General features: G+C 39.7%; 1 protein-coding gene across 1 annotated transcript in view; it reads left to right on the top strand.

The window, feature by feature from the left end:
• SLC9A9 (solute carrier family 9 member A9) overlaps positions 1-12,831 on the top strand; it is a 727,593-nt gene that overhangs the window by 307,438 nt on the left and 407,324 nt on the right. The window contains exon 7 of the mRNA XM_072618220.1: positions 10,241-10,379. Within this exon, the coding sequence (XP_072474321.1) occupies positions 10,241-10,379 (139 nt within the window). The remainder of the gene's footprint in view (positions 1-10,240; positions 10,380-12,831) is intronic.

Raw genomic sequence — 12,831 nt, 5'->3', positions numbered from 1 at the left:
AAGAGAGAAAATGGAGAGCGTTCCCATGAGCGCCATGAGAATTTCTTTTTCAAACGTACAAACTTGTAATTATGATATTTAAAATCCAGTCTCTGTCTCAGTATTTTAAATAAACAAAAATCTCCAAAGAAACACACAAGTTGCTTCTTTCTTTAGGACCGTCACAAATTCCTGCGTTTATAAATTTTGAGCTGGAAGGAACCTCAGAAGTCATTTAATGCACTCTTCTCATTTTCCAGTTAAAGAAGTGAGGCCCAAGGAAAAGTGACTTGACCAAGGTCACCTGGAGCATAAGTAGCAGAAGTAAGGTTTGAACCTTAGACTCTTGACTTCCAGTACCAACAATTCTTCCACTTCACTAATGCTGCTCTGGATTTTACAAGTAAGAGAAAACCAGAGAAAGACAGGAAAACTCTGGGAGGGCCAGGATTTTTCCATCCAAACTACAAGGTCACTTCAGATCTCCCTTTCAGGAAAATGTTCCTTTGCTCAGAGGGCCCATTTAATAAGTTCCAAACTTAGAGACTCCTTTTTCACCTGAAAATAAGAACTTCATGTTCCAGAGCTACTTAGGAATCTGTCAAAGACATGATCAGTGCTAAAATTTGCAACCCTTCCTGATGTCCTCATCTGCCTCCCTGAAGCCTAAATCATGGTGAGCATTCATTGACCCCTTCTGCACTTGGGTTGATATATAGTCCCTTCCTTTTTGAGTGCTTACCCATTTTGGAAAGCATGATTTGGAGCTGCACGCACAAGTCAAACATGCCCAAATCCTGCTCAACGATAGACAAGAAGAAAGAAAAAATAATTGTCTGACATCAAGATGGAAGAATTGTCTGCTGCGTCCAAGTCACTCTTTGGTATTTAATTCAGGTGTCTCCAGAGCAATGATTCACTAAATGTTCCCCTAAGAGCTGAAAGACTTAATTAATGTGCCTTCCTAAGCACCCAGCTCACCACAGGAAAGTACCTTTAGCCTTTGAAAAGAGTGAAGCTCAGTAGGTTCTCATTTGAATTCACGAAATTTCTGGCCAGAATTTCTTCATTTCCCCTTCCAATATACCTGGAGACATCCTGAAATTCCCAGAGTCATGTACACTTCAAAGTAAATGCTCTTCTTCATCAGTCCTTGGCACAATGCAAGCCCATTTAACAGGCAGACAATTGCCAGTGTGAATTCTGCTGGGTATATACAATTATCAGTCCCATAAAAATCAATTTTTATTTATAATTAAGTAACATGACTGAAAAAAAGCTTGGTTCATCCAGTTATTAAATGATAAATAATAGATGAGGATCTGCCTACTTTCTTTAGGGGACAAAGAGTTTTAATGGAAAAGTACTTTAGGTTTCTAATAATTTCTTCCCTTTAGAGGCCTCAGCTGAATAAAACAACTTTAGAAGAATTCTTGTTCCCAACTGCATCATGCACCATTCTGTCATTTGTCCTTGTGGGCAAGGTCAGAGGGAAGACCAAGGAGGGAAATGGAGGATATCCCTCCAAAAAAACAATCTGACACAGATTATACATTTTAAAGTGGTTTAGAGAAATTAAGGACTTTTCCAATAAAATGAAAATGCTACAGACATTTCCTCACCTAAAAAAAAAATTAACAAATTTCACTGGACATAGTGGATAGAGATCAAGCCTTGGAGTTAAAAAGTCCAGAGTTCAAGACTATGACATATACTGACTGTGAGACAAGAAGCGAGTCAGTTGACCTCCAAGAGCCCTAGGCAGCTTGACAAGATTACAAGTAACAGCTAAATTGCTGGCCAATATTAATAAAGAAAATTTCCTCACAAGGAGATACCTACAACGGGGTAGTTCTGTATCTCCAACCAAAACAGCCACCACAAATGCCTCCCAAAATTGAAGTCATATAAATATTGGAGACTGGCCAGGACAGATGGAAGAATCACAGAATTAGAAGGGACCTCAAAAGGCATGTAGCTCAACTCAAATGTGAAAAAGGATCCTTTCTCTAGCATATGCACCTAGTGTTCATCCAGCCAGTAGGACAGAATCTCCAGTGAGGGCAACAGAGAACCTCTTTATGCCAAGCTTAAATTTGCTTCTCTGAGACAGTTGCCCATGATTATACCTAACTTGGAATTCTAGAGTCAAGTAGGATCAATTTCATTCCTCTTCCATGTTTAATCCTTTTCACATTAAATAAGTATTTTCTTCCTCCTCACTTCCTTCTAGCTAATCATCCCAGTTTCTTTAAGAGTAATAGCTAACATTTATATAAGATTTTAATATTTGCAAAGTGATTTCCAAATATTATGTTATCCTGAGGACAGAGCAGCTAGGTAGTACAATGGACAGAGTACCAGGCTTGGAGTTAGGAAGACTCATCTTCCTGAGTTCAAATCTGACCTCAGATGCTTAATAGCTGTGTGACCCTGGGCAATTCACTTAATCCTATTTGCTTCAGTTTCTTCTTCTGTAAAATGAACTAAAGAAAGAAATATCAAACCACTCCAATATTTTTGCCAAAAAGAAACCACCAAATGGGGTCATGAAGAGTCGGAAACAACTGAAAAATGACTGAACAGCAAAATTCTTAGAACAAACTTATGAGGAAGATGCTTATATTATCCCCATTTCACAAATGAGGAAACTGAGGCTGTGCAAGGTTACATAGCCAGTAAGCATCTCAGGCTGAATTTGAACCCAGGTCTTCCTAACTTTAAGTCCAATGTGCTAGTTACTTCACCATCAAGCTGTCCTAACATTATATGGACTCAAGTTCTTGGGCATCCACTTGATGTTCTGAAGCTTATCAGTGTCCTGACCAATCATGGCACCCACTACTGAAGTCTGGATGAGGTCTGACCCCATCAGTAAATGTTAGTTTCAATTAAGCAGTGACAAGATATTAAACACTTCTATCTGTTAGGCACTGTGCTAAGCCGTGGGAACACAAAAAGGGTAAGGGGGAGACACAGAGATAGTACCTGCCCTCAAGGAACTTATATTATAATGGAAAAAAAGACAACAAATAAAATGGAATTGAAAAGTGAGATGTGGGAGAGATGAAATAGCAAAGTCTACTATCGGAAGCACAGCCAGGGGGTTAATGAAGCAAAGCTGGCCTCATCCTATCCCAAAAATGGAGGTCCCTGGAAGGAGTTCACCAGTGAGAGAAGGGGGCTGGTATGGTGGAGACGTATTCCAAGGTGAGATGATCCTAGGTGCTTAGGGAAGTTCCAAGGGACAGAGGATAGTTTAATTTTGGTCCCAAAGTAGTTAGATTCAGAAGCACAACCAAGAGGAAGGAGAAAGGAAGTAGAGGATAAGAGGTAATAGCAAAACAGAGTCCAGAACTGAAGGCACACCCTTAATTGATGACTAAGTAACTTATGCTCCTGATATAAACCAGGGAGGATCTAAAATATGCATGGTGACAAGAGTCTAGATGCTGAGATAGCAATATAGACAGGTTGTCCAGTGGTGCTAAGGAGGATTCCAGAAATGGCAGGAAGAGATTGGTGCGAATGATTGGTAGTCCTCCAAAACATCTGTGATATCTCAGGAAATTTATGTCCAGAGACTAGAGAAAAGGTTGTAGTAACAGCAACCTTGGTTACTTCTATGAAGCACCTCCACATCCACCAACTCACTTGGTCTTACAAAAGATGTTTTGATATGTCAGAGAAAAGGGAAGTTTCAGACAATCAACATGCACTTATCAAATGCTTATGAAGACACCTGCCAAAAATTCTAGTCTCTGTCCTTTAGCAGCTCATATTCTAATGGAGGAGACATTCTGTAAATAACTATGTTGATGGAAGATGCATACAGACTAGGCTCAGAAGGTGATATGGCAGTGTAAGGATCAAAATTAAAATGACATAAACATCTTTGGCTTGGTTGTCAATAATTTAGTTGAATATAGGTGAAAGGAAATGAGTAGGTCTTTTCTGAGAGACAAAGGTCATGCATAGTAGTTTGAGTGCTGGACTTGGAATCAGGAATCTCTGAATTAGAACCCTGCTTCAGACCCTTACTAGCTGTATGGCTTGGGGTAAGTTACTGGACCTCTCTGAGACTCAATTTCTTTATCTGTAAAATGGGGATAATAAGAGCATCCACTTCACAGGGTTGTTGTGTGATCACATGATCACATGAATTAATGAATGGGAAATGTTTTGCAAACCTTAAAGTACCTATAGTCAACAGCTACTCTATTGTCAGGTTTGGTTTTAGCTGGTAATGGGACATCTCTCATAGATTGTTTTGGGGAACTAGACTAAAGGAGAGTTCTGGACCATAATAAGTATGCCATCTATTATAAAATATGCAAAATATAATGAAACTCTTTGCTTCTTTTTTAAGAAAATCCAGTGTCACCTGCAAGTTGAAACTGGGAACTTTGATCACATGTGTTCTTGGTGATCTCTTCCCTCTGAAATTACTTTGTATTTATATAACTTTTGTACATTGTGTCCCATGGTAAAATGTAAGCTGAGATCGGGAAATTTTCCTCTCTCTTTTGTCTTGGTAAGTATTTTGTCTTAGCTAAGTATTACAGGTTTTTGTGCATAGGCATGTAATAAATGTTTCTGAAATTGACTGAAATTATCATCCCTGTAGGTGCTTCAAATGTGTTTGCTGATTACAATGTTTTTGCCTAAGGAAGTTGTTAAGATACTAAGCAAGTCTCTACTTCATTACCAAAAATATCTATATATTTGAGTTATATGAGTGGTTACAATTTTCCTGGTTGTTATGAGAAGTATAGATCCATTGGGAACTTCAAAGAGTTATGTAAATACTTGTTGCTGTTATTTATTATCATAAAAATCTTATTGTCACAGAATATAAGAACTGGAAGGGTCCTTAAAGGTCATCTAAGCTAACACCCTCATTTTACAGATGACGAGTCTGAGGACTTCATAAGTAAAATGATTTGCCCAAGATTGGGCTGATAGGAAAGTAGCAGGTCAGGTCTTCTAATTCCAAACTCAGTGGTCTTTCCATTATACCAAACTACCCTACCAAAGTGAATTTTTACCAATGCACTTTCCTGGGCACAAAGAAGAGATCCGTTCTCATACACACATCACAAGTTCAGCATTTATAGTATTAGTCCCCACCCTCAACTAGAAGAGGAGGTCAAGGGAAGAAATTGTGCCTTAGAGTTCTTTTCTGTCTCCAAATTTGCCCCTAACTGGCTCTAGGCACATCATGAGAGCTCAATACTTTCTTCTTGATTGAATGACCCACAAAGGAAGCTGCCTGCTCCTTCCCTACATCCCCCCTCCAGCTCACCTTTCCACAAGCCAGAAGGCATCACAGTTGTAGGGAGGAACACCTGGGAGCTGAAGTAAACTACATTTTCAGGATAGAACAACAGGAGGAGAACCATTTATATCCAGGTTAAGTGAGATGAGGCTTTGCTGTTCAGCAAAGTTATCTGCATAGTAGGAGTAACTGAAGATCACCTCCCTTTAGCACAGTCAGAGACCTAGCCCTTTCCAGGGGTCTGTAGCCTAGCTACTCCTGAAGGAAAAAAATGGTGTTTGGGATGAGGAATGGATGAACAGGTTAAGGAATTGGCTGGAAAGACCAACGGAACCAATGTATCTCAGAACTGGATACAGATCTTATGCTCACTGACGTGCTAATCTTAGAGAAGAAATCGTAATATTTGCTTCTCTCTGCCACTTCCAGACTTGAATATCCAACAAACTTTTACTTTGAAATTCAAACCAACTTTCTCTAGCACTTTATCAAGATTCTGGTCCCAGCTTTCTACTAGACCCACTTAATCATTTGTCCTCCATTCTCAAGGGGTTCACCACCTGGCTACCCAACCTTCTTCTTCTCTACCCTGCTCTCCTACTTGGTTATTTCAGTAGATAGGTTGATGTCTGCTCTAACACTTGCCTCTCATTACATCAGTCTGCTTAACTTTCATGACCTTTACCTTCTCTCCACTGAAACAATACATCAGGATGTTTATATCGTTGGCCTTGCCATCCTCCATGATACCAAAAACTCTTCCTCTGCTTCACTACTCCCAAACTTCATCATGGCCTCTAATCACTTCCCTCTTTCTTACAGTCCACCCCCCAAGTCCATTCAGCTTGTACTCCTTTTTTTTCCTTTGAAATCTTGTAGCTAATCTGTTCAAATATCTACTATTCTCTCCCCTTATATCTCTCGCATTCTTTTGCTGCTAATGCCTTTCTAAATTTCCAGCTCTAGGGTGTCTTCATTTTTCAAATTCTCTGTGCCTACCTGCAGACTATTGGATGCTCTTGGAAAAAGTCATACAACCCTGTTAACTGGATCCATTACATTTTCACCATCTAATATCACTTGGGCCCCTATTGTTGCATACCAGTTTTGGTTTTTTTACTCTCCGTTAAATTTCCTACATCTGATGCTAATTTTTTCTTTCCTCAGTTGAGAAGAAAATAATCTCTTGATTATTTCATTCAGTGGCCTTTTCTAAATCTTCATCCTTCTGACCTCTCTACAAGCTTTAGCACTATTGATACCCTCTTGTAAGCCAGACCCATAGTAGGCCAGTCTAGCAATTAAGGTTCAAGGTTTAAAATGCAATGAAGTATGATATGTGGATCATGAAACTCCATTTTACTAATGGGAAACTTTGCTAGGGAAATTAAAAGAATAAAGCCTCCACAGTTAAAAGATATAGAAAGGTTACTTGCCAACTTCTACAGTTACCATGGCAACTGGCCAAGTTAAATCCAGAAGGCATTCCCTGCAGGCAATTGTCATTCTAATGAAATCTTTGAACCCATTCTCTCCTCGAGAGAGGTCTTCATACCTCTTGCAGCAAAAGCCATATGGCTTCCCCTACTCTCCTTAAAGTACCAATCCAACCTATAGACCGCTTAGCAGGACTACCAAAGGACAAATCTAAGAGAGAAAGAGAGTAGAAGGGAAGGGAAAGTGGGAAGAGAAGATGTAGGTACAACCACTGTCCTCTACAGTCCCATCAGAACCCCTCCCTAGTGAAAGCTCTCAGCTCCAAACAAATATGAACCTCCTCATTCTGAATTCTCTCTCTCCCTAGATTTTGCTCACATTGATCTTTCCCTATTCTCCTCCTAGTTGTCTGACTTTTATTTCTCAGTCTCCTTTGGTGGATTATATCCCATGTCCTGTACCCAGGTCTTTGTTCCAGGCCCCCTTTTCTCTTCCCTCCTTACATAAGTTTTCTTCCTTTTGGGGATCTCATCAGCTCCCATGGGTTCAGCTATCATGTCTATGCCAACAACTCTCAAAACCTCATGTCTAGCCCCCATCTCTCTCCTGAGTTCCAGTACCACATCACTAAATGCTTGCTGGACTATAACCACCTGGATAGCCCAAAGGCATCTCAAGATCAATATGTCAAAAACAGAACTCGTTATTTTTCCCTCTAAATCTATCCCATTGCTTACTTTCCTATTTCCTATTTCTATCAAGGGCACCATCACTAACCTTCCAGTCTCCCAGGCATATAACCTTGGCATCAACCTCAACTCCTCACTCTGACTCACCTTTCATATCTAATCAGTCAATACTTGTCAACTTGACCTCCACAACATCTCCATGCCCTTTTTAGAAATCATCTACCACCCTAATGTGTGACCTCATCATCCCACACCTGGACTATTGCAAAAGCCTCCTAAATGGTCTCTCTGCTACCTGTTCCTCCTCTCTTTCATCTGTCCTCCACAGAGACCAAATTAATATTCCTCCAGCACACACATGGACCATTGCCCTTCCCTTCTGAAGAATCTCCAGTGACTTTCTGTGGCCTGTAGGATGAAATTCAAACTTTTCAGTTTCACCTTTCATTCTGGTTCCAGTTTCCCTTTCTGGACTGATTATGTGTCATTCCTCTCAACATGCTCTAGGCTATAGTCTAACTATACATAGTTATACAGAGCACATAGTATATGTATACATAGCATACCATTTCCTGACTCTATGACTTTGTGCAGGCTGCCTCCCATGGCAAGGATACTCTCTCTTTTAACTTCTGCCTCTGGGAGTCCATAATTCCTCTCAAAATTCCGTTCAGCCCCTCCTACATAAGGCTTTTCCTGATTCCCTCAGTTATTTGTACTCCCCCAACTCCACACATACCAGTACAGATGAACAGAAAAAAACCCAAAACACTAACATTCATATTTATTTTGTATTTACTTATCACTAAACCTGTTCTGATGCCTCCACCAACACCTCCCAATAGAATATGTGTCCTATAAGGACAGGGGATAGTTCCCTAAAAAAAAAGTCTGGCACCTAACACGGTATTTTACATATAATAAACACTTAATAAATTGAGTTGAAGAACATAGGATTTGGGGACCATAGAACAAAAGCTAGAAGCAGCTACCTATCCTGTCTGGTCCCTCACTTTGCACATGAGGAAACAGAGATCCAGGGAAACTGAATGTTTTATCCAGGAGTATATAGTGTCAGAGATGGAATTTGAACTCTGACTGCAGAGCAAGACAATGAATGCTTTTTCCTGTTTCAATTGAGTTGAATGCAAATTCTGTGCATCAAAAGGCATCTTTGCCAACATAATGATTTTGGAAAACTATTTGCAAAGCTGTGTTAATATGTGAAAAGCCTCCCTGGAGGGCAGAATGCAAACAGAATGTTTTATCATTATATTTATCATTACCACATTGGAATGGAGAAGTTTACTAATCTCAGTCAAAGCCAGTATCTCAAACCTATAAATAAGCCTTGGGCACTGGGCAATGAGACTTATAGCATTCCTTGTTACCAGCAGATACAATAGGCCTAAACCTGGTTTTCTGCAAAGCATAATACATCATAAAAAGGGGGTGGGGTGGGGTGGGGAAGGTACATCAAAGGTAGTACTTTTCTCTCATCAATTTCAAGGGTTACACTCAATATCCACATTCTTCTTCATTATCTAATTACAGGATCAAAGAGAAAAGTGTCTGGCCTAGTTCTGGGGCTTAAAGTTGTGAGATAAAAACTAAATATATTTCCAACAGCTTCTATTATGCACTGGACTTCCTGTTAGGCTCTGCTTTCTAGTGCTGTCTTTAACTAGTCTCCAGATGAAAGATATCAGGTTAGGAAACAAATCATCAGAGCCAAAACTATTTCACCTACCTCTGTGTAAAGTCCAAGTTTAGATTTGTGTCAGATATAACACACTACCCTCTAAAATCTAATTCCAAAATTTCTTGATGTGAATCCTAGTGAGTTTAAAAGATCCCAATTATTCAAAGAAAGAGAGTGACAAAAATCAGAACGATGACTTAATGAGTTTGGGGAGAAAGTATCTAGTCTTGGTACCTCCGTTAATTTTAACATGGCAGTCCTGAAAATTTCCTAAGGTAGGAAATGGCTTGTACTTGATATGAATATCCTTGGTTTGGTGGCAGTGGTAGAAGATGGTAAACATGGCATCCTGAAAGCTATGGAAGTACAGAGAACTCCCACTGGTGGAATGATTTCCTTAGTGGAAATAAATCTGATGGCATCTGCCAGAACTGGGACGTAAAAGATAACCTCTAGCAGCTGGAGCAGTTTGTTTCTGTGGGAAAATGTGGGCTTTTTTTCTCCCCAGGGGTTAATATTGCACTACAGTTGACATTGCCAAAGTTCTGTTTCCAAAGGGTTACATTGGTAAAGAAGAGAAATGCCTTGTGGTTTACGACGAGATCACAGCTGAAGAATCTGTACACATCATGATTTGTATAGGCCATTTGTGCATAAGCCATAAAAGTGCACTTTTTTAAACCAGGAACATTTGTGAATATATAACAGCACCAAAGACATATGGCCAATAAATAATTCACCCTTATCCATCTTCTCTGCAGATTTCTTATACACCTACCATGTTTTAATGTCTAGTTTGCTCGGAAACGATATTCTTTACGATGCTTCCGATATAAAAATGTTTACTGACTGGCGGCAGAATGAGGAGGCTCTGAGATCAGGCTGCTAAAAAGGCCAGCTTTGTTCACATCTCTGTCTTAGCAGCGATTCTTCCACATTAGTTTGGATTCAGCCAAAGGACCGCACTTGAGGACCTAGAGGACCATGCGTGGCCTCAAGGCCATAGGTTCCCCCACCCTGGCTCTACCCCATTCTAGCCAGCATCTTGTTGGAAGAAAGCATTCATACTTCCAACACATTCTTACTAAGGGCTGACCTGGGCATTGTGCCCATGGGATTGTGCTAACTCATTCTCTTTCTTTTTTGTCTTTTCAGTTCTATATCTATTTATAGTCCTAAGGACAACCCAAACGCTTTTGATGCTGCTGCGTTCTTCCAATCTGTTGGGAACTTTCTTGGAATCTTTGCCGGATCATTTGCTATGGGGTCTGCCTATGCTGTCGTCACAGCTCTGATATCCTTTGTGGTTGGCTATTTTGCTTTTTGTTTTGTTTTAATTTATTAAAAAACCAAAACTCCATAGACTGAAAGCAGTTTGAGATGTATGAGCAGAATCCCAATCCATTGTATGCCAACAAAGATGGACAGTGGGCCACGACTATGTGCTCCAAGAACCAAAGGCAGTACTGTGAGGTTGGTTGTGGATTTAATAATAATAATTGGCATTTATTAACAGCATTCAGGCTTACAAAGCACTTTACAAATATTATCTCATTTGATTCTTACAGCAACTCTGGGAGGTGGGTGCAATTATTGTTCCCATTTTACAGGTGAGGAAACTGAGGCATGCTGAGGTTAGAAGACTTGCCCAAGGTCACATAGCTAGTAGATAGCTGAGGAAAGAATTAGGCACCAACAAGCACTTCCCAATCAAAGAGGAAACTAAGTATTTTTCCAACAGTATGAATCCAGAAAAACTCCCTAGATTGCCTAAAGTACTCTCTGAGGATAATAAGATCATAGATGGACAGGTGGGGGAGATCTCAGAGGATATTAACTCCCACACTCACATGATAAATCAAGAAACTAGTATGGTGTAGTTGAAATTGTGCTAAACTTCAATTCATAGGGAAAAAAGTTCAAATCATGGTTTTACTACTTGGTTACTTAACCTCTCTATGTGTGAGTTTCCTTATTTGAAAAATATGGATTTTGAACCAGATAACCTTTAAGATCCTTCCAGCTCTATCTCTGTGATCTTATGACTTGCTCAAGGTCATAGATTGGTGTAAGCTTCACAGTTGGATTGTATCTAGGTCCTCTGACTCCAGGGACAGCTAGGTGGTGCCATAGTGCACAGTGTGCCAAGCCTGGAGTCAGGAAGACCTGAGTTCAAATATGACCTCAGGCATTTAAGTAGCTGCGTGATCCCAGGCAAGTTATTTAATCCTCTTTACCTCAGTTTCCTCATCTGTAAAATGAGCTGGAGAAAAAAAAACGGCAAACCATTCCAGTATGATTGCCAAGAAAACCCCGGTGAGGTCACAAAGAATTGAATATGACTAAACAAAACATCTCTGACTCCAGGCTCAGTCCTCTTTCTCCTGTACCCTGTTGTTTCTATAGAGGGAACCAAGAAAGTTGTTTTTGTTACCAGTTTCAATAACAGGTTACATAAAAGAAATCAAAGAGTTCAAAGGTTTACTAAGAGGCAGGCAAGAATCAGGAAACAAACAATCAATACTCTACTAATCTTTTATATTAATTCAGCCCCCTATCTCTTATTAAGATTGTGTGAACTGGTCTCTGGATTTCAGGGTGGTCTTCAATCAGAAGACCCTTGTGTGCATACACCACTTGGTTTATGGACTATGGGATAGAATTTAGTGTAGGCACCACATACTGAAGCAAATTCAATTGAATTAAGTATTTATCAAAAATAAGCACTGTATTAGTTGTATGAAGAAATTACAAGAATTAGTAATCTGACTTCAAGGGGAGTGAACTCTTGAAAAATGAGAGAATACAGACACTCAAAAAGTAATCAGTAAATCACGTGGGGCAGAAAATGATTGAGAAATGAATGTCACACAGAAGAACTGAAAAGAAGAAAGAGAATGGTGGAGTGGTCAGAGAAAATTTTCTAGGTAAGATGGGGTTTTCGCTTGTTCCTGAAGGATGGAGAGAATTTTAAAACCAGGTGGGAAAGGATGGGGGGATAAAAGAAAGAGAAATGAAAGCAGAATGAATTCTATACATTCTAGTGATGGTAAAGCAGGAAGAGATAAGGTTATGGAGACAGCATGGGCTGGAATGGCCAAGGCCTCAGACAGAGGCTTCTCACTTTTGTATAATAAGCAGTGGAGAGTCATTTGAGCTTTTGATCTAGGGAGTGGGTAGTGAGAACAAGCTTTTAATAAAACTCATTTCATGATACATGGATTAGGAGAAGATTTGTTAACCTGGGGCCCAAGGGTATCAAGGAGGGTCCATGAAATTAGAACTTTTAACATTTTGATAACTGTTTAATATAATTACTTTCCTTTGCAATCCTATATATTTTATCAGTCCTATATATTTTATCTTATGTATTTAAAAACCTTATTCTTGAGCTTTACCAGCCTGCTAAATGGGTCCATGCCACACAGGAAAGTTAAGAACCTCTGGATGAGAGCAAGGAAAGACTGGAGACAGAGGCCAGTTAGGTTACTGCAGTCATCCAGGACCAATGGGATAAAGGCCTGACCCAGGGTAGTGACAGGATGATAGATAGAATGGAAAAGAGAGCTATCTTAAAGAAAACCACTAGGCTTTGGTGGTGGGCTGTAGATCAACGAAGGAGAGAGAAGAATCAAATAACACAGAAGTGTTTTGAGCCAAGGCAAAAAGGAGAATGAATTTTGGTTAATATGAAATAGAAAAAAAAGAAGGGGAAATAGGTTTGAAGACAAGGTTTTGAGTTCAAT

Source organism: Notamacropus eugenii, chromosome 6 (genome assembly GCF_028372415.1).
Source record: "Notamacropus eugenii isolate mMacEug1 chromosome 6, mMacEug1.pri_v2, whole genome shotgun sequence".
Classification (NCBI taxonomy): Eukaryota; Metazoa; Chordata; class Mammalia; order Diprotodontia; family Macropodidae; genus Notamacropus; species Notamacropus eugenii.
This window is presented reverse-complemented; position numbering and strand designations above follow the sequence as displayed.